Consider the following 27,814-nt stretch of genomic DNA (forward strand, 5'->3'; position numbering starts at 1 on the left):
TAATATCTGGAAGCATATCCTGTGTAAACCCCTGTTTTCTTTTTCTCTCTGCCACGTGTTTATTCTAATTAACAAGACTACAAAGGGAACTGATGCTTGAATACCAGCTATTTTTCATTTTCTCTGTTACTGATTCTTTGGTTCCACAGTTAACCAGTGTTGTTTAAAAGGGAGGAATGGAAATCAATTCTTGTTAAGCACCTGTTGCAGTAGGTGTTTTATGTATCTCATCTTATTTAATTATCACAGCAGTCCTTCAAAGATAAATATTATTGTCATTTTTCAAATTCAGAAACAGACTCCTAAAGATTGTTGTGATTTGCCAAGGTATGCAGTCAGTCATGTTGTGAGTTGGGACTCCACCAAGGCTTGACTTATTTCACTACCTTTGGCATTCCAAGCTCTAGGTGCTAAGCTCTTAGCCCACTTTTGTCCCCCCCATTCATTCATTTCTCACAGGTATCATCATACGGCAGCTGCTCTCTGAACCCGTTAGTGAGGAGGGGACATGTGAGAGAAAGGATTGATACTGCAGTCTGCCTGAAATGGCTTTATCTCTATTTAAAAAAATACGTGTTTCAAATTGGGAGCATCAGAACCTTCTATATTCCCTCCTTTGTTTTCTTGCTCTTTTGAAACTCCCTACTGTTTTCATACCTAACATCCTACCACATTTAGCATATATTTCTTTGAACCTAGTGGTGTATATATATATATATCTTCCACTCTTAGGAGATGAAATTTTGTAACCAGTTAGTAGCTTTTTCATTTTTATTTTTGTTTTTGCTCTAGCTGCCTGAAAACTGTGGTTAAATTCTGTGTTCAGGCTTTTAAATTTTCTCTCATACCACTTTGTACATATTTCTGTTATCAGTTAACACTGTATTACAGTTAACTTCTGTGTACTTAATTATTTTGTTTCTACCAACAGCAGTGTCCTAGTAAGTACTCAGTAAATATTCACTGAGTAAAGATTTCTGAGGTAATTTACCCCTTGCCCTTTGGTCATTAGTCAGAGGTCCTGTATATGGGTACTGCTATTGGGATAATTTTGTTCAAACTACCTATGTGTTAATAGTTTTTGTTGTCACTGTATACATGCTTTTGTTATAAGCATTCACAATTTTTTAAACATAGGCAGGAATAAGTGAAACCATATGATAATTGACTTTCTTTGTATGACTTATTTCACTTAGCATAATCTCCTTCAGCCCCATCCATTTTTATGCAAAAGTTGGGTATTCATCCTTTCTAATGGCTGAATAATATTCCATTGTATATATGGACCACATCTTCTTTATCCATTCTTCTGTTGAAGGGCATCTTGGCTCTTTCCACAGTTTGGCTATTATGGACATAACTGCTATGAACGTTGGGGTGCGTATGACCTCTTCACCACATCTGTAACTTTGTGGTAAATACCCAGTAGTGCCATTGCTGGAATCATAGCATAGTTCTATTTTTAATTTTTTGAGGAATCTCCAAACTGTTTTCCAAAGTTGCTCTACCAATTTGCATTCCCACCAACAGTGTGAGAGGGATTCCCTTTCTCTACATCCTCTCCAACATTTGTTGTTTCTTGCCTCAGATTTTTGCCATTCTAACTGGCGTAAGACGATATCTCAATGTGGTTTTGATTTGAATCTCCCTGATAGCTAATGATGATGAACACTTTCATGTGTCTGTTAGCCATTTGTATATCATCTTTGGACAAGTGTCCGCTCATGTCTTCTGCCCATTTTCTGACTTGATTATCTGCTTTTGGGGAGTTGAGTTTGAGAAGTTCTTTATAGATCTTGGATATCAGCCCTTTTTCTGTAGTGTCATTTGCAGATATCTTCTTCCATTCTGTAGAAGGAAGGGAAAAATGGGGGAGAAAACGGAGTGGGCGATGAACCATAAGAGACTATGGACTCCAGGGAACAAACTGAGAGTTTTAGAGGGGAGGGGGATGGGGGATTGGCTGAGCGTGGTGATGGGTATTAAGGAGGGCACGGATTGCATGAAGCACTGGGTGTTACACGCAAACAGTGAATCATAGAACACTGCACCAAAAACTAATGATGTACTGTATGGTGACTAATGTAACACAATTTTTAAAAATAGAATAAAAAAAATAAAAAATAAACGTAGGCAGGAAATAGTGTTCTTCATTGAAATTTATTTTTCTTTTTACCTTTGTAATGCCTGTCACTGCTGTTAGTGGAGTATCAGTGACTGTGATTCTGTGAAGTATTATATTGTGGATTTGGTTTTTTGTTGTCATTTTTACAGGATCTGTAAGAAAAGTTATATTGGTCTTCATCATTGTTACCATCTTGGTAACAATGAAAATTTCACTACTTACCATGTAAAGCTTTTCAAATTATTAAATTTAGTTCATATTTTAAACTTGTGTGTCAAATGAAAGTACACTGATTTTGTTGGTGAGATCTTTGATATTGGAGGTAGCTTTTGTGCGTGGATGACATACACAGTTATTTTCATTATATTAGAGTTGTAAATTGTGAAGTCTAGTTTTTATAATGTCTTTCTGTTTAATTTATGCTGTTATAAATATAGTAAGTTTTATATACAAATGAGAGCAATCTTTTTTACTTCTTACTGTTTGTCTAATTTGTCCTTCAGATTCAGTTCTTCTAAAAGACTTAGAACTACTTGCATAGTTAATGGAACAAATCAAATTACGTTATTAATCAATACATGGACATTGCTAATTTTTTGTATATAGCTGATTTTTTAAAAACACCTACAAATCTAACAAATGAAACCCTCTACTATTCTTACAGAACTCTTATAAGTCAAATGATTATGCTTATAAATGTAGTGAATCATTAATCATCCTGTTTCAGAGAACTTACAAAGCATACACACAAAGTATAGCTGATGATAAAAAAACTTGTTACACCTCAGGAGATGCAAGATATATAAATTATAAATAATAACACTTATTTAAGAATATCCATCTAAGACTCACTGGAGCAAATGATCAGTTTACAGTGATTCAGGTCAGTGGTTGCAGATCCTGAACCTGGATATTGCTTCTAGAATGATTCTATCCAAGCACTTTCTTTTTTTTTTTAGATTTACTTATTTATTTGAGAGAGAGAGCACGCATGCACATGGAGGAAGGGTCAGAGGGAAATGGAAAGAGAATCTCAAGCAGATGCTCCGTTGAGCAAGGAGCCCAGCAAAGAGCTCAGTTTCAGTACCCCGAGATCATGACCTGAGCCATAGTCAGGAGTCAGAGGCTTAACCGGCTGAGCCAAACAGGCGCCCTTGATTCTGTCCAACCTTTCATAACAACTGGGTCCATTGTTGTCATCAGGTTCTCCCTGCTGTTTCAGAGGGAGACCCCCAACCTCATATTCCCCCACCTTCCTTTTAATAAAGGCCATTTTTAAGGTTCACAACCCAGAATCATCATGCAGCTACTGAGCATCTTTTCAGGTTGTATCCTTGATGAATTTTTGTTTTTCTCCTTCATAACTTTTAATCTCCCTTTGTTTCAGCGAATAGAATCTCTTTTTACTATCTGATGAGATTCTTCCTCCTCTTTATGGTCATTGACTCCATGGTCAGTGAGCCAGATACGTCCCCTTCTAGCTGTAAGTTGTCATTTTTGACAAAACCAACATTTCTAATTCCCATTATATGTTAAATACTATATGACCAAAAGAGTAAAATTATTGGTAATGCTATGTAGTGACAGGATAACTGTGAGATTAGTATATCTTCTTACATAACTCTGCATTTTTATATTACGACTCAATACAAAATACATATCTGTATTCAGTAAATTTCTGTTGAGTGTCAAGTCATATTTAGTGAGAGCATTAACAGCACTTACTGAGCACTTATACTGTGTGCTGGGCATTGTTCTAAGTGCTTTACATCAGTTTAACATGTATAATCTTCATATGCAGTTTTAAGAAATAATACAGAAAGCTCTTTATACTGTTCATCCAGTTTCTTCCATTCTTGACATCTTATATATATGTATGTGTGTGTATATATATATGTATCTTTTATATAGTATAATATCATAACCAAGAAGTTGACATTGATACAATGCCCAAACCTTATTCATATTTCATTCATTTTGTTCCAACATAAATATTCCTTGGGCTGCCCCTTGCTTTTTTTTAAGATTTTATTTATTTATGAGAGAGAGAGAGTGCGTGCACACACGTGTGCACACACACTCACTTGCACGAGCAGGGGGGAAGGGGCAGAAGCAAGCTCCCCACTTAGCAGGGAGCCCAGTGTGAGGTTCGATCCCAGGACCCTGGGATCATGACCTGAGCTGAAGGTAGCTGCTTAACTGACTGAGCCACTCAAGTACCCCTAGACTACCCCTTTTATAGCCGTAGCTACCTACCTCACTTCTTCCTCTCTCTAACCTCTGACAACTTCTAATTTGTTCTCATTTCTAAAATTTTACCATTTTACTGATGTTACACAAATGGAATCATGCAGTATGTATGCCTAACATTGGTTCTTTCCATGCAACATTACTCCCTTGAGTTCCATACAAGTTATTCCATATTATTAATAGGATTGTTTAGTAGTAGTAGTAGTAGTATAGTGGTAATGGTACTGCTGAATAGAATTCCATAGTATAGATACACCATATATAATTTAACCATTCATCTGCTGAAGGACATTGGGATTTTTTTCCAGTTTAGGGCTGTTACGAGTAAAGTTACTATGAACATTTATTTATGAGCTTTTTGAGAACATCTAAGTTTGCATTTCTCTGGGAATACTCAAGTGTACAATTGCTGAGTCATATGGTAGATAACATGTTTAGTTTTATAAGAATCTACCATACTCTTTTCCAGAGAGGCCTTTACAATTTTACATCTTCACCAGCAATGTGTGAGTGATCTTGTTTCTCCACATGCCCACCAGCATTCTATTTTAGACATTCTTGTAGGTGTGTAGTAATGCATGGGGGTATTGCAATTTGCATTTCCTTAATGGCTAATGATGTGTCAAACATCTTTTCATGTGCTTTTTTGGCCATCTATATATCTTTTTTGGTGAAATATCTGTCTTTTGCCCATTTTTTAATTGATTTCTTTGCTTTTTTTAAAGAACTTTTTTGGAAATGTAGATACAGTCTTTGGCTTGTCTTTTCATCTTCTTCATAGGATCTTTTACAGAACGAAAAGGTTTTGTTTAGTTTTGTTTGGTTTTTAATTAATTTCATGAGGTCCGGTGTATCAGTATTCCTTTAAACTGAATTTCCTGGTTTAGCATTCAGACAAGTGAACTTAAGAGAAAATAAGATATGAATAAACTTAAGTCTGCTAAATAGGGATGAAACTAAAACCGTTGATCATATTTTAGGATGTCTGTTTAGGTGGTCATATGTACCATGATTGTGCTGTGCTTGTATTTTATTCAAAAATTCTACAGTGTAGATATTCTCTCCATTTATGCCTGTGCATATATGTGTACATATATAAAAACATTCCTGTCTTACAGTTGAGGAAACGGGCTCAAGAAAATCAGGTAACTGTACCAGTGGGTCTGTAATAAATGACAGAACCTGGGCTTAAAAACCTGATCTTTCTGGCACCAAAGCCTGTGTTCTTCAACAACTGCTTTGCCTTTTTGTTGCAGTATGTACTATGTAAGTCATAAGAATCAAACTTGGTTTTAACGATGTATCCATTGTGCCTGTATTCTTAAAGTTCATACATTGTCTTATTTTAAAGCCTACCAGCATTCTTTGTTTTATTAGCTTTAATGTTAACCTGTTTGGCTGTGTTGGAAATATGCCTTTTCCCTGTCTTATTTCTTAGATATAAGATTAATAATATGATTAGCCTACAGTTCACACTATAGTTGTAACACACATTATCGCTAAGAATTTGACTGTAACTCTTGAATTGTCACTTTAAGAAAATATGTAAGATTCACTAAACTTTTATAAATTTAGTTTATCATTTTCTAAATATGATTCCTTTGCCTCTGCTCAGTATATCTCCAAGGCAAATCAACCATATAATGTTTCCATACAGGAAAAATTATTGTTTCATTGGTAAGGGTACATGAGCAGAGGAGGGAGGAGGAGCAGCCAGCCAGTAGCACCCCAACTTTATATTCTGTTTGGTGTATTTAAAAGAGTAACATACACGTTAAGGTAATAAGGCAGTTTCAAAGATGACGTGTCGAAGTCCTGTTATTTCTTACGAGAGACCAGTACTGCTTCTTGGAAGCCACTGAAAATAGTTTGCATATTTACAAATAAATGGCTAGATTAAGTGAGTATTGTATTATATTACTGTTGGTGCAGCTTTCTAGTCTGTCAGGCTAAGATTCAGATTACATAGGTATTGTTAGCACTGTCCAGTTTCATGTATACTAAATAAAAGTTGGCAGAATTCATGTTGGTGGAGTTTTTTCTTTCTTTAAAATTCTTGCTATTTCAGGAGGAAGATAGCTTTTAAATACTTCTAGCATAATTTAGTCTTCTCTGCTGAACTTCAGCTCAGGTTTAATGAGATCTGCCAAGAGATTTGCATGAAACTACCCTCCCTTCCCGTTGCCCTCCCGAACCTCTGTACAGTACTTGAATGTATGATCTCTCGTTTTTGTTTTAAGGGCAGTAACTCCCGAAACTGAGTCGTTTTCATAATCTTTGGTGTAACTTACTCAGACATTTAACTGTTCTTTTCTAGGTTACTAAATTTTAAGGACTAAGAATATAAAGGAAGTCAGATAAATATTGAATAGATGTTTATTTTTTTAAGATTTTATGTATTTATTTGTCCCAGAGAGAGACAGAGCGCACGCACAAGCAGGGGGAGCAGCAGGCAGAGCAGGCAGAGGGAGAAGCAGGCTCCGTGCCGAGCAAGGAGCCCCATGCAGGACTCAATCCCAGGACCCTGGGATCATGACCTGAACCGAAGGCAGCAGCTTAACTGACTGAGCCACCCAGGTGTCCCTAATTGTTCTTTTAAAGTAAGGTTTTTGTTACATGAGAAATAGCACTTTAATGAGACTTTTCTTGCTTACTGTGCTACAGAATGGACTTAGATTGTGTAATAGTACAAGCCTTTTCTCTTCCACCCAAGCAAATAACATCATTATAAAGGTTGTTGAAGTTACACCTTTATTGTCACTGCTCAGATTTGCATTTATAAGTATCTATACTTGGGAGAATAGAAAAAAGAGAACTACAGGGAAATTGTAGGCCATTTTTCTAGCAATAAGAGAGGAAGACGCTTTCTGTTTTTTAATATCTCGCTAAGCCCACTCAGCACCTTTTTAGCCTATTGTTTTCAGGTTGTTATAATATGTTGTATTATAAGTATTCACCTCACGATTTTTTTTCACTAAGTGGGGGGGGATGAATCTTAAAAAGTTTTTTTGACTTTGCTGAAAATTCTAGTGTTTTCAGCTCTGACTATGGATGATACATTTTAACTTTTTTTTTTTTTATTGGGGTTATAGTCCTGACCCTCCTTTTTCTCTGACCTAGCCCCAGTTGTCATCACATATGCTTGCATCATTCAGACAGCCTCTCACCCGTCTTCCTGATGTTACCTCTTAACCAAGTCATCGTACACTGTGCTGCTTTCCATTAGCCTTCAGAAAAAGCCTCTTTCATCACGTCACTTCCTTTGCTAAAAAGTCTTAAAAGCCTCTTCATTGCCTGCAAGATAGAAAGCCCTAAGTGGGTGGTGGCTATTTTAAATTACTACTGCAGTCCTCTGTTCACTTATTTCTTCTCTGAACTCCCCAAACCCTTATTATCTTCACATAGTTAATCTTTGATTGTTCATCACATCGTTCTCAGTTTCATCTTGCATGAAATGTATGAACTTCCCAAATTGAAGGATATCAGTCATACTGTTTTTAAAAACCTATAACGAGTTCAGTTAGTGAAATGAATTGCTTTATATTCAGTGCATATTAATTGCCAAGAGTTTATCAAGTATCAAGGCTTTTTTACATACTTACCACAGATACTTAACTATTATTGGAATACAGTTCTTAACATTTATTTATGTTTCCACTGAATACATAGTGTAAAGCTGGGAAAGGTAAGGGTGCCTGAGTGGCTCAGTCGGTTAAGTGTCCTCCAACTCTTGATCTCTGCTCAGATCTTGATCTCAGGGGAGTGAGTTTGAGCCCAGCCTTAGGCTCCATTGTGGGTGTGGAGCTTACTTTAAAAAAAAAAAAAAAAAAAAACTGGGAAAGGTAGCTAGCTCACAAGCTTGTATCATATCTGTTTTTCTTACATTTTATTTTATGTCCATACTTAAAACCAGATTATTTTTTATACCAGATCTATAATAGTGACATATTATAATTGAGATTTACCTCTGTGATTAAAAAAAAAAAAAACAAGCAAACTTGTCTTTAATGTTTAGGAATTTGAAATCATTTTCTCATAAACACTATATGAATATTTATTTTAAAAATGTAAAAAATTTTAAAAATACTATATGTAAATATAAGTATAAAAAATACTATATGTAAATATAAAGTATATGAGTATAAGTATAAATATAAGTATAAAAATACTATATGTAAATATAAGTATATGAGTATAATTACTTATAAATATGGATACTTATATAAAGCACTGCTCTCTTCTTACATGTTTTTATGGTTTTTTTTTATCCCTGGAAACTTAAAATATGAAAACATCTTAAAATGAAATAGCAGTTGGGGGCAAGGTATTTATTATCTTTAACATTAATTCATTCATCTTCTTTCTCTGTGTCTCTGTCTTTCTGTGTGCTTGGCATACATAGTTCATCACTCTTTTCTACAACAAACTTTTAAGAGATACAGAATGTCCCAATTTTCCAAAGAAACTGGATGCAGAATCATAAAGTACATAAGTGGTAGTGCCGTTCATGCACTGGCTGATTCCAGGGCCTCAGCGCTGTGTGTCATGAGGCGTTCCTCATCGTTGTTACGCTCCTATAAATGAAACTGAATTTTAAAAGTGGGCAATACATTGAGATTATTAGCAGTAAGTTATGACTAATAATAATGCTAATCACAGTTGTCAGAGGAAATACTATATCTGGTATTTTGAATATTTTTGGATTTATTTTTCTTTTTAATTTTTTAAGTTGAAGTAGAGTGATATACACCGTTAACATTAACTTCAAGTGTACAACATAATGATTTCACAACTCTATACATTATGCTATTTTCACCACAAATGTAGTTACCATTTGTTCCCAAATAACACTATTACAGTCCCGTTGACTCTATTCCCCTTGCTGCACCTTTTATCCTTGTAACTTCGTTCCATCACTGGAAGCCTGTATCTCCCACTCCCCTTCATCCACTTTTCCCATTCCTCCATTTACTCCCCTCAGGCAACCATTAGTTTGTTCTTTATTTATGAATCTGTTTCTTAAAAATTTTCAAATGTATAGAAAAAAATAATAAAACAGCTCAAACTGTATACCATTCACCTAGATTCACCAGTAGTTCACATTTTCCCGCATTTGCACTCACGCGCCGCTCATGTGCACTCTCTCGCAACCATTTGAAGGTATGTTTCAGACAGACAGCATAGCTCCTCATCCCTAAATATGTGAGCATGAATTTCTTAAAGGATGTTATCCTTATAACCATTATCCTTACAACCGTTAAGAATTTGACATTAATTCAGTAATACTATCTAATGCTCATTCTGCATTTCCTCAGTTATTCCAAAAATCTTTTATAGCTGATTTTTCCTTCCAACCCAGTATTCAATCAAGATTTATTTTTGTATTTAGTTTTTATATCTCACCAGTCTTTTTAAAACTTTTTGTATTGTTTTGTACTGCCTTTGAATTATTTGAAAAACTGAAACCAGTTGTCTTATGTTTTCTTTACTCTCATTTTCTTTCCTTTTTTGGCCACTTATCTTTAGAGTGTCATACATTTTGGATTTGTCTGATTGCTTCCTCATGATTAGATTTACTTGATTTTATGTTAAGCATTTTTTATAATATTACCACATCTGTGATATTATATGCTTCTGATTACACTGTATCAGAAGTCATCTGATGGCACCTTTAAATTTCTGATCTCTTAATTTTAATTCATAGCAACAAAGACGTAATTGTTTGAATTCTTTTTTTCATTTTTCAAATAGACAACAACTGAACGACCTTTCATTCAGAAGCTTTTTCGTCCTGTGGCTGCAGATGGACAGTTGCATACACTAGGCGATCTCCTCAAAGAAGTTTGTCCTTCTGCACTTGCTCCTGAAGGTAATATAGTCAGCAACATTAAAACATTACTCATTTCTTCTTGTTACTGAGGTATAACATAAGCATTCTGCATTTATAAATAATATTTACTGGTTACTTCAGGAAAATATTTTCATTATCTCCTAGGAAACAATCTTTTGAAACAGAAGCACTTAATATTTAATTTAATACTTTATAAATTACTGACACTAACAAAATAAGGAATTGACTCTTTCTGGCAAAATAAAATAATACTACTTTTTAATTACTCTCTTACCACTCTGGTACCCTGGGTCTTTCATTTGTGGGTTCAGTTCTGATAAATACTATTTTACATTTTGCATTGTGTCTCCTCGTTTTAAAAGAATAAGAGATAGTAAAAAAAAATTTTTTTCTTACCTTTGGTTAATATTTTAAAGTTCAAAATGCTGAATAACAGATAAGTATTTTGTTTGGATTTTCTACCACTTCCTAATGTTTCAGCATTGTTCGCTTAGGCATTGACATTTCACATGTGCAGTTAAGAACTTACCTATTTCATAGTCCTCGTTTTGTAGCTTAGGTTAAAGTTAATTTCCTGTAGGCAAAGGGAAAAACATAAAAATTGCTGAATTCTGTTTTTCTTAATTGCAATATAAGGAACACAAAGAAAATGCAGAAACAATAAAAAAAGAAAAATCCTATCATCCCCTAACTCACAGAGCCCACAGCTGACACACACATGCATATGGACACTTGAGTATTTGGGAAGGGTGTGTATGTGTTTGTAAAATTGTACTTCCTGCCTCATCTTTAACCTAGCACAACATGAGCATAGTTTTAGTCAGTAAGAATACTTTAAGCTGTTTTTTAGGGCGCCTGGGTGGCTCAGTTGGTTAAGCGACTGCCGTCAGCTCAGGTCATGATCCTGGAGTCCCAGGATCAAGTCTCACATCAGGCTCTCAGCTCCATGGGGAGTCTGCGTCTCCCTCTGACCTTTCCCTCGCTCAGTGTCTCGCTTAAACAAATAAATAAAATCTTTAAAATTTTTTTTTTAAAAAAGCTGTTTTTTAAATAGCACTATGGTCCTTCGTATCAACGTACTGTAATTTGATCATCACCCTATTACTGAATGACTTGCAATCATAGTTTTATTTATTACCAGGTTATTGGGGAAATTTCAGTGGACTGTTACTATATTTATTAATATGTTATACAGACTTTTATTTGTTATATAGAGAAATTTTTAAACTTGCTACTTTATATCCTTTATGGAAAGAGGTAAGGCATTAATAAATATATTAATATTGTAACAGTATAACTTCAGTAGATAATGGTATGTTTCTTATTAACATATTGTAAGTTGGGTGACTGTATTACTACTTATGTGACTAATTAACTATATCACACAGTTCAAGAAGCATGTTCAAGTCTAACACAGTTCAAGTCTAAGGAAATAGTTTGCCTAACAACCACAATTGGAAACATAGTGGAACTAGGGGAATTTGATATTTCAGCCTAAATGACTAAACAAAGAATATAGAACTCAAAATAAGTCATTTGGTCTATGACTATAACTTCTTTCCTTAATCAAACGTGCTTGCCTTTCCTGGACATCCATTCCTGTATCTAGCTGTTCTAGTGTGCACAAATGGTGTCTTACACATTCTCCTATCTCTCGTGCTAGGGTAAAAATGTTGACTCAGTATTTCACATACTGAATTCTTTCTTTGTGTCATTACCTGAAACACTATTTAGGATCACCAAATCATGGCAAGCACAGTTAACATTAACTTGATTTTAATACTGTTGAAGAATCATAGTCTATCTTTATTGCTGTGTAATTTTAGTTTTCAGTAAGAGTTTCAGTTAGATAATTGTTTGTGCCTTCAAATTTAATCTTAATAAATTTATAAGTTGTACAGCTATCACCATAATCTAGTTTTAAACATTTCTGTCACTTCAAAAATTCCCTTGTGCTTGTTTGCAGCTAATCTCTGCTCCTACTGCCCATTGTAGAAAACTACTGGTCTGCTTTCTATCTCTGTAATTTACCTCTTTTGGATATTTTGCATAAATGCAATCATGTGAGATTGCAACTGTTTGTGTTTTTTTTTTTTTTCACTTAGTGTAAAGTTTTTGGGTTTCATCCAGATTGTAGCATATATCAGTAGTTTGTTCCTTTTTATTACTGAATATTCAGTTAGGTATGTATATCATATTTTGGGTATTTGGATTTTCACATTTATGTGTAATGCTGATAAGAACATTTGTATACAGGTTTTTTGTGGACATATGTTTACATGTTTCTTGAGTAGATTCCTGGGAATGGAATTGCTCGGTTGCACGATAGGTTTATGTTTAATTTTTTAAGAAACTGCTAAACTTTGGCAAAGTGGCTGCATCATTTTACAGTCCTACTAGCTTGGTATCCTTGACATTTTTTTTGTTTTATTATAGCCATCCTATTGGTTTTGCAGTGGTATCTCTTGGCTTTATTTTTTATTTCCCTAATGACTAATGATGTTGGGTATGTTTTCATGTGCTTATTTTTTGTGGGTATATTGGTGAAACGTCTGTTCAGATGCCTTTCTCATTTTTTCATGGAGTTTTCATCTTATTACTGAGTTTTGAGAATTATTTGTGTATTCTGGATACGAGTCTTTTTTTTTTTTTTTTTTAAGTTTTATTTATTTAAGTAATCTCTACACCCAACATGAGGCTTGAACTCACAACCCTGAGATCAAGATTCACTTGCTTTTTCCACTAAGCCAGCCAGGCACCCCAGGATACAAGTCTTTATCAGACATATGATTTGTAATTATTTTCTCCCAGTTTATGACATGTCTTAATTTTCTTTTGAAAAGTAAAAGTATTTAATGTTGATGAGGCCCTGTTAAAGTTTTTTATGTATTATCTTCAGTTGAATAATTTTTAAAATTTTACATTTTTCCCAAACCAGAAAGTATATAAAAATTTATTGAAAAGTCTCTCGGCCTACCTATATCTACCAAACCCTAATTCAGTTTCCCTCTCCAGGGACAACAGTATTGCCATTTTCCTGTATTTCCTTATAGAGCTATTTAAGTAAACTTCTATTTTTGAACAAAGGTTACAGAAATTTTCACTGAGAAACTCCTAGTAACTTCTTTTGATTCAGGACTAATCTTACCATTCCATTTCATTTTCTCCAAGCTGTAAGGGTTGGTTTTTTGTTTTTCTTTTTAAGTCTGTTTAATGTCTGTTTTGCCCCATTCTTAAGGATTTAGGAATATAGTTTTTCCATTTGAAGTATAATTAAGATAGTAATCATTTTTATTGCTAACACAAATGAGACTCATATACTTCCTACCTGTCCCATCTGCAAGCATTGGCTTTCAGTGACTCATTACTCTGTACTGTATTTTTCGTTCTTTTTTAGTACTTTGTAGTATCTTAAGGAACACTAAAAAATGCTTTTATCAACTAAGAGTAATTGAAATTACTTTATATGGTGACAGATGGTACCTAGACTTACTGTGGTTATTATTTCCTAATGTATATAAATGTTGAATTCACTGTGTATATTGAATTACAATATACACAGTGAATATTGTATGTTAACTCTACTTCAGTTAAAAAAGAAAAAAGAGCTATTGAAATTTAAGTTTATATTGAAATAGCTACCTTACTGTTTTTGTTTTTTGTTTTTTTTTTTTTTTAAGAGCATTAAGCAGGGGGAGAAGGAGAGAGATTCTTAAGCAGGCCCCACACCCAGCATGGAACCTGACACAGGGCTCAATCCCAGGATCCGTGAAATCATGACCTGAGCTGAAATCAAGAGTCAGTTTACGAACTGACCCACCCAGGTGCCCCTTTATTGTTCTTTTTTAATATATTTTTTGACAATATACTTTAAAAATTTTCTGTCATTTAAAATTTACTTCTTAATAAGATTCTTGCCTGGGGCACCTCGGTGGCTCAGTCGGTTAATGTCTGCCTTCAGCTCAGGTCATGGTCCTGGGGTCCTGGGATTGAGCCCCATGTTGGGAGCAGGCAGCCTGCTTCTCCCTCTCCCTCTTCCTGCTGCTCCCCCTGCTGTTATGTGCTCTTGCTGCTGTCTCTCTTTGTAAAATAAATAAAATCCTTAAAAAAATAAAGTAAGATCCATGCCTACTGAGTGAGAACATCACAAAGAAACCCAAACCCTTGGAAGAAGAATGTACTGTAATGGTGTATGTCCCAACCAGCAGCAAAATTAACAAAAACACAGAGTGATGAGGGGAGATTTACTACAGAATAGGAAGAAATTGGTTGGGTGTTAATTCTATTATTTGACATCTTTAAAGAATCTTTAATTATAGAACCTTAAAGTTAATTGAGTTCAGTCTCTTGATTTCTTAGATGAGTAGCTAAGGGTCTCTTAACTTAGTTGCAGAACGAGGTTTAGAACTAGGTTTAGAACTCAGATCTCCATCTCCTGGTTTGTTTGTTTGTTTGTTTGTCTTAGCGTGCTTCCATTTGTTTTCATTTTCACTTCAACTTTCTTGTTTAGTTTAAAATAACATTTTGAAATGTTTGCTTTTTTCTAACTCTTTATTCTGTGATTTATGTTTTAGTACCAGATCTTGCCCTCATGCCCCTACAGTATTTACTGGTATGATCTTAGGAACCTGAACTGAACACTATTGTTGTTTTGCCCAAAATGGTGTTCAGTTCAGGTTCCTAAGATCATACCAGTAAATACTGTAGGGGCATGAGGGCAAGATCTGGTACTAAAACATAAATCACAGAATAAAGTGTTAGAAAAAAGCAAACATTAAAAAATGTTATTTTGTTCTTTTTAATGTTCCTGTATATAATTCTGGCCACTTTCTTGTTGAACTTATAAAATGGTGGCTGTGACAATAAGACATGAAAATAAAAAATAGTCACGTGCTTAGAGCTGGCGCACTTTGTCAAAATGTACATTCGTGCTCTTTTGCCATTCCTACACCCAGATAACAACAATACATACAAGATTAGTGTGGCCCTGCACAGTAATGGCACACAGATTTGTGAAGTGTTTACTCTTTTAAAGACTCTTTATTCTCTCCTGAATTTGTAGGCTGCCCAACCTGTACATCCATCCCTGGAGAATAGACAATGTGATTTCCCTTACATTTTTTTTGAAGGGGACCAGTGAGGTAGCCACTCAAAACTATAATCTACAAATCTGCCTTTTACGCAATTTCAGGTGCTATAGGAGGGTATGTTTATGACCAACTTCTTCCTAACTGTCGCACGCTTGCATCTACTGGAGTACACACATACGTACACATGCTTCATTGAAATGATATAAATAGCATCTGTACTTTTGAGGTACTTTTGATAGTACCTTTCATACCAAAGGAGGCCACATTTCTAATACCAGTATCTTATCTTTGGAAAAACTTGTGCTTGCCTCTCCTTTTGTAACCTCATACTGGAAAATAACCGTCGTTTCAGGATCTGTGGGGAGTGTCCAAAACATAAAGTCACTGTTTCAGTAAAGAACTGTTTACTGTCTGGTTCATTACACCTGTGGTATTGACAAATGTGAAGCATTTTGAAACACCTGCGCCCGACTTCAGTTGAAAGCGAAAGATTGTAAGATTGGGTGTGTGTGGATAAGAACTGGCTGTCATCACATGATAAAAAGAGAAAGTACTTCATAAATGTTATGTGGCACCATTGTCTACTACTCCTTACAACTAGTGATTCATGCATGAAGGAATTTTGCCTTATTTCATCATATGAAAGTAGAGTGTGCTAATATTTATGAAGACGTGCTTTAGGTCATTGTTCTTGTGGAGTAACTAATGATGAGCTGCTTTGTGTGTTCCCTTTTTTGTTTTGTTTTTAAGTGGCTAGAGGAGTTAGCCAAATTAAAGGTAACAGGAAGTAACCAAAGGTGAGCTCAGGTAAATTTTTTTCATGGTGTCAGCTGTAAGTTAAAATGACTCAGAGCTAAGCTTCTGTACCAGACCTGAAGTGAAATACTTCTTTCTTTGTTCATTAAAAACAACTTACAAAAAAGTAACAACAAAAATTTAAAAACATAGCTATTATTCTTTTACTTTAGAGAATACAAAATACCTATAAGCTTTGCCCAATCATATTTTATTTCCCAGTTTTCTAATGTAATATTTAAGAACCTTCAAAGTTAGGCTTATGAGAATAAAAATGTCCATTTTTACTTTGGTAAGTTTATGTCAGGGTTGTGGGTGATCACAACTGTCACAGTTGGGCTGGGGAACAGATAGAGTGTATGTATAGGGAAAGGCTTACATTCCGTGGCAAATCAGTGAAGGTTCCCAGCATCTCTCTTACCAACAAGTACAGCCCTTTGGCCACTTGGCTCTTTGCATTTCCATTTCTGCTTTGCTTCCTGGGAATTTATTTACTCCTTCAGACCCTTCCCAACTCCCATTTAACTTTTGGTTTCCATTTGATGTTGTGGACTTTATTTTTTGTCAGTCATTTCCTTTGCGTCATACTGACTTCTGGCGCTGAACACAGTAAGAGGTGTGAGACGTAGTTCCTGCTTTTATGAAACTTTGATACAGTTGGAATGGGCAGAAAGATGCCCACATGTGGTGTGTGCAGGAATGAAGATATGCAAAGAATTTTAGGAAGCCCCTGGAATTGTTCTTATCTATTCTGGATGAGGTAGTGAAGACTAAGCTGTCTTAAAAGATGAGCAGAAATTAGATGAAAAGGAGAGAACACGTCAGACATAGTGCCTGAGCACCACAGAAATAGAACCCCTCACCTGCTACCTAGGGGCTAGTTGCCAGGGGTACTACCTGGTCTAAAATGCTCATCTAAAATTTCCCTACTCTATTTTCTGAAAGATTGACTAGCCAGATTTTTCAACTTCTCTCCCATAAACATGAAGAAAATTTTCAGTGTTGTCAGAAATGTGCAGAAAGCACTGAGGAGCTAAGTGATTGACCTATTTGCTTGGTTAGTACATTGGAAGATAATGTCAACAACTGGGGTTAGGGGTAATTATACCCCATTTGGGTCGTCTTACTTAAAAACTTGTTACTTTAGGGGCGTCTGGATGGCTCAGTCGGTAAAATTAAATGTCTGCTTCTCCCCCTCTGCTACTCCCCCTGCTCATTCTCTTTCTCTCTCTGAAAGAAATAAAATATTAGAAAAAGTTATAATGCTTTATTTGTAGGAGAAAAACAGTGGAATAGTTTTTTACAAAAAGTAAAAGAAGATGGTACACTCACCTTTTTCTCACTCTAACATAAGATTAGGTTGTTTATAAAGTGAATTAACTATTTGATGTTAAAATTTTTTTCCAGACATAGAGCAGTTAGAGAAAGAAACATCTAAATCTCATATTATTCATAGGAGGCAGATCCTTTGAGTGTTAGATTTGATTGATTGATACCTTGTGATTTGAGGCTTGAGCCAGAAGTGGGCACTTCTGTCGGCATGCTGACCCCCTCCATAAGAGGTGGTATTTCATTTCTCAAATTCATGCCACAGAAACCTAAACCCTGCAAACCCCCAAATTGCATGAGAATGAGGGTTTAAGAGTAAGAACAATAGGTTTTTCAATTTCAGTACTTCTTTTTTCACTCATTTAGAGTTTATTTTCATTGTAGTATCTCTTTGTACCTTCATACTCATTTGGAAGATCACTTCGTTGTTTGTTTTTTCTTTCTCTTTTTCTTTCTTTTCTTTTTTTTTTTTAAACAGATCCAGGTTTCTTATTCTACAAAATAAGGATAATTCCTGCTACTAGCCTCATAGAATGGTTGTAGGGCTTAAACAAAGTATTTGTTTAAATGAGATTTCATAATCATATTTTTCCAAGGTCTTATAGTTAACATTTTTTTCCTGCAGTTTTGTTAATTTTTTTTTTTAATAAATAACTGTTCTCTTAGGAAATTTATAAAATAGAGTTAGAAAGAAGCACTATTTTCTTGTTTATTGATAATCCCACTCTGCACAGACAGGTACTTGATACTAGACGTGTTCACAGAAGGTATAAATTTATGATAAAATATAAACTGATAGTGTAACTGCTTATATATCAGATTATGGCAAGAGTTCTGGGTCACTGATTTGTACTTTTTTTTTTTTTTTAAGTAAATGATTAGCATATGCCAGAAATCTGACCCTGGCAAGAAAGAAAGAAGCTAGGGCATCTACTTAATCTCAGTAGCCAGCTCAATTATCATACACTTGTTAAGATACATTTAATGAAAAAAATCTTAAGGCAGAGGTGTCTGAAAGTGGTGCTCTTAGTGAAAGTTTTTCATTAAAGACCCTGAGCAGAAGTTCCCACATTTGATTGAAGTTTCAGCAATCCACAAGTAATCACTGAAGGCCCATTCATAGCTCTGCTGAGATACTGTGAGTCTGGCCTGCCGCACTAGGTCACTGGTCACTCGCCCTTTCAGTCTCGTCCTGACACTCGCTGCTCTTCATTGTTCTCTCTCCCTCACCAGCTGCATATTTTATGTGAAAGAATGATATAGTGTCATTCACAATGGGAGTTCAAAAAGCTCTTTTTTTTTTTTTAAAGCTCTTTTAAATATAGCTCTCATGGGTAAAAGTCTACTGTACTTAAGATTGGACAGAAGCAGTTTGTTAGACTTAGTTTAATCTTGGTACTTGTAATACTTTCTTTTCTGCCATCAAATTCTAAACTAAAATTTTAGAGGGAAATTCTTTGCCCTGACTGTTTCACTCTCCTTTCATCTTTGTGTTTTTCCCATCACATGGACAGAATGGACTAATCTCAGTGATACAGAACCTGTTAATGACTTAGTCGACTGACATATGTCTTTTGTGAAGTCAAAGAAATAATAAACTGTTAATTTTTCTTATTCTCCCTGAGTGGAAATGAGATTACTGTACCTGTCAGAAGATGCCTCTGATTTCCTTTCAATTATTGTTCTTTATGTAAATCTCAAGAAGTTAAATGAATTAATCTTATTTTTTTAAAAGTGGGTGTAGACACTTGCACAATTAATATTTCATCTTTAACATTACAAAATAAAATTCCCTTAACAAAATAGTAACACATCCAGGTGATTAAAAGCTAGTCATCTCTTCATTAAAACAGTTCTGTGAGACCTCATTCTGACCATATATAAACAGTGTAATTATTGCTTATATTTTAAATAAAACAGTGAACTCTCCTGTAATTCATACTTGACAAATATTAATGGTTCCTATTACACTCAACCGGAATTACACTGGGTCATTTTATGAAAGCAGATCAAAAACATTTGAATCTATATTTTCAAAGTTTTATTTTATTTTTTGAGTTTAAAAGAATAAGTTTAAATTTCTAACTTTTATCACATTTTTATCTAATTACCAGGAGACTTTTAATCAGCTTACAATCTCTTATAGTCTTACAATCTCTTAATTTAATACAATTCTCTTTTAATTATTTAGCAGATTTTTTTTTTTTTTGGTTTGAAGTTTGGTTTATGTCTTCCTCATTAAGAAATGTAAAGATTATAAGCAAAAGTCCATGAAAGAACTAACATGGACATGTTTTGAAAATCTTATTTAGAATGTTAAGAGCCAAGGCTCTGGGACTATTTCGGGCAGAAATAACTTTTAAAATATATAAAATATAAAAGTTACACATGGAAAGAGATATGTGGTATATATTAACTGTGATATTACATGTTCATTAAGACCTGTACTGCTAAGTGAGTATAGATCCGGAAGAAGTTAATGTAAGTATTTTTAAATGGGTTTGTATTTCTCCGATAAACAGCGCTCTCCTTCTGTTTGTGATCATAGGATAAAAGCTCTGTAAGCTTGTATATGTTCATTTTTACTGCTACATCATGTAGTGTGCTCTTAAGATTGAGATCTCATTCCCCAGGAAGCATTTCTGTCTAAGATTAATTGCCCTTTTAAAATCAGCGTTTGATGTATTCCTTTGGCTATATCCTGGCTTGGTTTAACCCTCTTTGACCTGACCTCACTGACTGTTACTGCTGAGGCTGAGTCAGAATCCTTCAGCATGATGTATGCACTTCAGATTTCTGCCTGTGGTTTTTCATGTCGATGGATTCAATTAGTTGGCATTTACTAATGAACATATCAGAGGTTAAAGAATTTGTCAGACAGAACAAAATCATTCAGACTAGTGGTAATCCAGAAGCTCGTCTCTTCATTTGTTTAAAACTTTTTCAGAAGTATTAAGTATTTTCCCAAAGTTTTATCTTCAGTATCATACATTCCAAGATAACAAATCAGGTCATTTTCTGCTGAATTACAAAACATAAATGTGAAACCACAAAGCTAAACTCAGTGGGTACAGCATTTAGCCTTAGATTTCTACTATTCCATCTTTACAGGTATGTGCTAAAAAGATTAATTAGACTGAAATGTTCTGATTAAAGCATTTATCTTTGAAGATACACCATCCATTTCTTTAGCTTCCTTTAAATTCAAGGAGATTTCACATATTTAGTATTACTAATTAAAAGTATAATTGAAACCCCTGCATCTCTCTAGAATCTCAACTAACCTATTTTTAAAGACATTTAGGTCATATTCCATACTGAAAATTAGCCAAAAAATAAGGACTAAAATGTATATCGAGATGGGGAAGATTTGAGCCATTGCTAATAGAAATCTCTAAAAAGGCAGATTCCTCATATATGGTCAGTTCTTAAATTATGATATATTTTTAGATGTATAACAAAGATTTTGGAAGTTTTTTCCCCTTATTTGAATGTTCTCCTCTTTAAAGAAAAAATAAGAACATTACCTAAAATCTACTAAATAACATAACAGTAGTACAGCAGGGCTCATTTGACTTGTCAGTGATATATATATATATATATATATATATATATATACACACACATACACACACACATATCTTGACTAAATATATATCTTGAGAGCACTACTAATTTAATTCAGAGGGTTTACAGTGCTTAAGGAATTTTTTAAACTGTCATTCATTCTGTTGTTTGCATAATAATTGAGGTTTTGCATTTTTGTTGTCATTTTTCTTTTTCTTTTTTTTTCTTAGCACATTTGTAAAATTTATGTGCCACACTACAATAATAGTAGGACTGAATAATTCAGAGTGTATATTTGCATTAGACCAGATTCTCACAGCCCTTTGCATGCTAATCACATAATTGAATTCATGGTTTTTATGTATCTTTTGGTACATCTTAGTACTGAAAAAATTACCTTATTACCATAACTTTTTATACAGGAAAGAATTACAATGAGTGTTTATTTCTTGTTATTAAACCATGATCTTTTAAAAAATAGTCTTTTGGCTTTACTTACTCTTTAAAATTTTCAACATTCTTGTGTTTTTAGGGAGTGAGCAGGAGGGAGAAGTGGGGAAGAAAGTCCCCAATTTCACTGGGTGTCTACTAGGTCCAAGCCTTGTATTAGGCTGTGTGCTGAGTGTTCTCCTTGGATATCCCATTTAATCTCCATGACACCCTGGAGATTAGAACCCTTTTTTTTTTTTTTTAAAGATTTTATTTATTTATTTGTCAGAGAGAGAGAGTGCAAGCAGAGGGAACAACAGGCAGAGGGAGAAGCAGCTCCCTGCTGAGCACAGAGCCTGATGTGGGACTCAAACCCACGACCTTGGGATCATGACCTGAGTGGAAGGCAGACATTTAACCAACTGAGCCAACCAGGCATCCCTGGAATTCTTTATTCACAGAATGAGGGGAGGAAACTGAGACTCAGAAAATTAAGTGATTTGCCTAAGAATTCAAAACTAGTGAATTATGCTAATTTGAACCTGAAAGAACTATTGCTATTTAAGCATAAAAGACTAGAGCTCTAAGACCTGTTCGTGATCCTCAATTCTAGAACATGGTTTACAAACTGACCCATGGAGTCATATCAGGAATGAACCATGGGTTGTAAGTCAGCAAGCAGCAGGACTTGGGAGACGCGCAATCCCACATCAACCAAAGCCACCCCATCATCCCCTATATTATATGGCGACTTTCTGCATAAGATTTTGTTGAAGGAAAAATTCTACACCCTTATTGTCATAAGATTTATTTAAGGGAGTATTTATCCCAGAGGTTGATTCAGAAGGTCTGGAGAGGGTCCCAGCTTATATATATATTTTTAAATCCCCCAAATGATTCTGATCATCAGCCAGTTTGCAAACCGTGGCTCTACAGAGACGCCTTCATTTTATGTGTAAGGAGACCCCCGGAAAGAGATCTGAGGCCTGCTCAGAGCCCTTCATGACCTGACCAGGAATTCAGCTTGTCGCCTCCGGGGTCATCTTCCAGTAGCACCTCCTTAACCAACAGTGTAGTGTTGGCCCTCGTTCCTTTCAGGCTCATTTATATATTTTTTAAATCTTTTTATTATTTTTAAAATTTTGTTTATTTGGGGGTCAGTGAGAGGGAGAGAGAGAATCCCAAGGAGGCTCCATACTCCAAGCATGGAGTGTGACCTCTGTGGCTCAGTCTCACAACTCTTGAGATCATGACCTGAGCCAAAAGTCAAGAGTTGGACACTCAGCCAACTGAGCCACCCAGGTCCCCTCATGTCTCGTTTATATTCGGTATATCGTTATATTCATAGTGTGTATTTGGTGTATATACACACTGTGTATAGGTATAAATTTTTTACATATACATAAGAAGTTACCATTGTTTTAAGTTCATAATTTTCATTAATGACTTGTGTGGCTAATACACATTTTCTTTTTGCTGCCCTATGTAATTCAACTAACATCTGTCTAAATATATTTTTCTTAAAATGTCACACAACTCTATAAATGTTCACTTTAAAGTAGATGCCAGTTAAGAATTGGGTTTGTTTTTATTAGGCTATTGATGATAATATAAAATTATATGATATATTTACATTTTTATCTTTTATAACCCTTAGATTTATAAGTAAGATAAATATAAGAAATGAAATTTTATATTCTTTGAGTTGATATATGATCTTTTGGGGTTTAATATCTAACTCTTAAAGTGAATTGAATTCCTCCTCTACCTAATGAAAATAGTGTCTCTGATTTTATTTTGTCCTTTTCCTTAATTTACAAACCCAAATTATTTATGAATAATTATCCTTATATTTACAAGATGAGTTAAAATAATTAAGTTTAAAAATTCCTACGTGGACATTTTACAAAAAAATAACATGTGCTTTTCAAAAATTGTCAAGGTTAAAAAAGGCAAAATCTATCCACTGTTAAATGCATGTGTGATTCCTGGACTGGATTCTAGATAGGTGAGTAAAATAATTAGGATAGTTGATAAAATTTGAAGTGATTACACAGTATTATAAGTTAATTTTTTTTATTTTGATGACTATATCATGGTTATATAAACGAATATCTTTATTAGCAAGTACACACTAACATTTAGGGGGAAAGGGCTCACTATTTCTAACTTACTTTCAAGTGATTCAGAAAAGAATCGTATGCCTACAGAACAATAAGGCAGATGGGCAAAATGTAAGCAGTTGATAAATTTGGGTGAAGAGGAATTCCTTGTACTACTCTTGGAACTTTTCCAGAAGTTTGAAATTATATCAGAATCGAGTTACCCCCCCTAAAGTGCTCTGTATGAGAGAATTTCATATAGAACTAATTCACTTGATTACTGTTTCAAATGTTTACCTACTTTTAAAGCATCAGACTACTTTTTTAAAAAATCTGAGTGGGTGAGTTGTGGTGTAACATTTTTCGCCTGAGTCATTTGCTTTGTAGTGAGATAGTTCTTGTTCCCAAGTATTAAATTCTAGATTCCCATTTTGAAACATGAAAACATATTTACCAAAAACACAATTTACTTTAACAATATCATAAGTGTTTCCCTTCTACTGTTAGGAAAACAAGAAACATCTTGCTAATTTTTCACTGCTTCGTTTCTTTAGTTCTGTTATTACCAAAGTGTCTAGTCATGCTCTGTTGTCCTTTATGGTAGCATGAGTTCAGGTGATAGCATATATGCTTCTTGGCTTATCTGGAAACATTTTGACTTTATATTATTTTAATAACCAAAACAGCCTTTATAGGTAGAGCTCTTCTACTTAGTAGTACCAACCATCAGAAACTGTTCTCTACACATTAGTTTTGGCAGTGCCTTCTAGTGGTGCCTTCTGCCAGCAACAAGATTATCCAAACATTTAACAAAAATGTTTTATCCAATAAAAACATTTATTAACTATTTACTAGGTGTTGGGCACCGTGCTCAGCGCTGGAGTTATAGTGATGGATGAGAGGGAAACTTCAGTTACTAGTTCCAAGGGAACTGCTGTTCCATTCTGAGTAGTCCTCTGGCAGCAGTTGTGTTGATGGGGGGGAAGTTCGAAAACAAGAAAGATCAAGGTATACAGTTGAAGTATTTGGGTAAATGGAGGCAGTGACAAAATATATATTCAAGATCTTAAACTGTTGTATTGGGGAATATGATAGTCTTAGATGCATTTCCATAGTTGTCAAGGTTTAGTTAGTGACACTTTTATGTTATATATTGAAAGTGGCCCCAGTTTAAACCAGAGAGTCTGTGCTGCCTATTAGGGCTTTGAGTATGTGATTTATTAGGCTTGTTTGATAAGGTATTTGAATAGTGCTTATGTTCTCCACCTTACGTTGTACAGCTCGGACTCCCAGCGATCCTTCCGTAACAGGGGTCTTTTACCTTTCAAACGCACTGTGCATGAGTGGATTGTACACCATACTGTATTTGCTCCCACATTTAAGTACTGCTTAAGGACAACATTTTGGATCTTGAGTTGAGACTTGTTTCTCATACTCTGTTTCATGGCATCCAAAAGAAGCTCTGGCTTAAGGAAAAATTTTATAGATAAGGAACTCTTCTACTCCTGCTCTTTCATTTTTTGACTCAGTGCTAAGTAGGAGGAAGATTCTGAGAATATTAAAATATTTCAAAGAAATATACATAAGAATATGAAGAGAACTATACCGGAAATGTTTTCAAATATTCTAAGAAAGATTTAATGCACTGAAACCTTGGCAATCTAGAACTTACAAAGAATGAATCATTCCAGATAGCTGAGGGTTTGTCCATTTGAATACCAACAATTTAAAATATTCTCAGAGTACTAATACCATGCTTTCTGTAGTCTTCTGTATATTGCTAAATCTTTTATTTATAGATGATTCCCATCATTATGAAAATTAGTCATTGTATTAACAGTGATTGCAGCTGTGTAAAAAAGTATGTGTGGATTCAACAAAGATTATCAGAAAAATCAAAACATGAAAGCATTTTTTTAAATGAGAAGCATTAGGAGGCGATGTCTTTTTCCAAAATTGCTTTCAAGTATGGGAGTGATTCAGGAGTTTGTTTTGGGACTTCTGCTTGCCTATGTTTGGGGTCGAGAGTGTGTTTTTTAGCTTTATATATTTGGCATCATTTTATGAATTCTCTGTAGTGTTTTTATGTATTCTCTTATGGTCAGTCTGTTGACTGTTACCTCCCAGGACCTGTGCTACTTCTAAGGGGGAGTTTAAATATTTCTTTAAAAGGGTCTCTTGTTTCAGGTGTCTGCCACGCCATTATCCTCATACCTCATCAGTCCATTTTGCCTGGATGTGAGAGCACTAGGGATGAACAGAGCAGAAAGGGGGGGAAAGAGGGTATTTCCCTCTCATACAGTTCCATGAGCTCCTTGTTTCCTTGACTCTTGTCTCCAGGAAGCTGAGAGGTTTAGACCTTGTATTTTGGAGAGATTAACAGAGACAAACCAAGAAGTGTGCCAGATGAGTGACACAAAGTTCTTGAAGGTTCTGTTTTGTTTTGCTTTCAAAAAGGGAATTTGGTTTTGCTTTCTTTGTTTTCCTATAACAACCAAGGAAATGGTTAGGAGGGAACTGCTGTTTACCATAAAAGTTGTCAGTACATCGTACCAGAATCATAAAAGACACACAGTGCACCTTAAATCTGTGGAAAATTTTGAATTTGAAAGAAAAGCGTGAATTGCAGCACACTTAATTAGCAAATGGGTGTTAACAGAAATCCCTTTTCATGATTCTAAAATAGGAATCCTGAGTCAGACTCTTAGTTCCTTCTTATTAGAACTGTAACTCCCTGTCTCTAAAACTTTGATACATATTTGAACAATTTGATTGAAAATTAACCTAGGGCTCCCATCTGTTTTGTTAAACATCTTCGCAAACACTGATCTTATTCTTGATGATTTCTAGTCATGTTTCTATTTTACATATTTTAAATATGTATTGACCTACTTCATACACCTGCCATATATAATAACCATATGGTACAGTTTTTAATGTGTAACTAAAATAAATTTTGGTCAGTGGGTACAATGGGCTGTTTTCTTCACTATAGTTTCATTAACGTCAATCTTAGGTAAGCACAGTAATTAAGAAAGAATGAATACTTTCACATATAGCAACAGAATTTTTATCAGAATTCATTGCAACCCTCAGGTTTCTGTTTTGGGTGATACATATTGCAACATTTGAACTTTCTCCATGTCCACATTTCCTGCTCAGGAGACAGACCAGGTTTAACCTGTTAAAGCTGTTAAGCCCATTTACCTCACCAAGGATTCTCAAAAGGCAACAGATTGTTTTTTCTTCTGTCTTGACCCTTCCTGATTATTGTTGGATTTCTTTCCTGGAATAGATGGAGAGAAAAAGAATCAGGTGATGATTCATGGAATTGAGCCAATGTTGGAAACACCTCTGCAGTGGCTGAGTGAACATCTGAGCTACCCGGATAATTTTCTTCATATTAGTATCATCCCGCAGCCAACAGACTGAAGGATCAACTCTCTGCCTGAGCGGAATCACCCCTAAACAGGATTTACCAGAGCATGTCACCCTTTTGCTTCAATCAGGTGTGGTGGAGGCAGCCTGACCAGAAACACTACTGCAAGCCAAACAGGAAGATGATTCCATGTCAGATAAGGGCACTTGGGCTGGTCTTACTCTGCATCACCACTGCTTTCCTCCACTGCCGTCATTAAACCTCAGCTGCGACATGAAAGACTTCACAGGACCACTGCAAGTCTTCTGTTTTCTTGTAAAATATAATGAAGCCGAAACCTTTGGCCTAAGAAGAAAATGGAAATATGTGCCACTCGATTTGTATTTCTGATTAACAAATAAACAGGGGTATTTCCTAAGGTGACCATGATTGAACTTGAGCTCGAGGGAGTGGAAACATTGGTTTAATTTTCTAGAGAATTAGACTTAAGAAAGTAAAAGAGAAATTCTGTTATCAATAACTTGCAGTAATTTTTTGTAAAAGATCCAATTACAGTAAACCCATCTTTCCTTAATGAAAATTTCCTATGTTTACAGTCTGTCTATTGGTATGCAAACAATCTTGTAACTTTGATAATGAACAGTGAGAGATTTTTAAATAAAGCCTCTAAATATGTTTTGTCATTTAATAACATACGATTTTGTCACTTTTCCAGTACTTTCTGACTCACGTACAGTAGTAGATCACTGTTTTTACTCTGTGTTACCATTCAGGCGGGTCGTCATTGACATGGAGTAGATGGAGGACATAGGATAACTTGTCTCAGGAGCCGTCGTCGAATTTCTTGCTGCCGATTTTTTAAATCTATGTTCTTTACATGCTAAATGTTATCCTTTA

At 34.9% G+C, this 27,814-nt stretch overlaps 1 protein-coding gene across 5 annotated transcripts in view; it reads left to right on the top strand.

The window, feature by feature from the left end:
* The window catches only part of ATG5 (autophagy related 5), a 123,945-nt gene extending 96,333 nt beyond the window's left edge, over positions 1–27,612 (top strand). For 4 of the 5 annotated variants that reach the window (XM_044244745.1, XM_044244763.1, XM_044244754.1 and 1 more), the window contains 2 exons: positions 10,127–10,244; positions 26,834–27,612. In XM_044244745.1, coding sequence (XP_044100680.1) covers positions 10,127–10,244; positions 26,834–26,970 — 255 coding nt within the window. In that variant the 3' untranslated portion in view covers positions 26,971–27,612. Of the gene's footprint in view, positions 1–10,126; positions 10,245–26,833 lie in introns of those variants that run through there. The other variant, XM_044244781.1, reaches the window with a different exon arrangement.
* Positions 27,613–27,814: the final 202 nt, after the last annotated feature.

This window comes from Neovison vison, chromosome 1, assembly GCF_020171115.1.
Source record: "Neovison vison isolate M4711 chromosome 1, ASM_NN_V1, whole genome shotgun sequence".
In the NCBI taxonomy this organism is placed as follows: Eukaryota; Metazoa; Chordata; class Mammalia; order Carnivora; family Mustelidae; genus Neogale; species Neogale vison.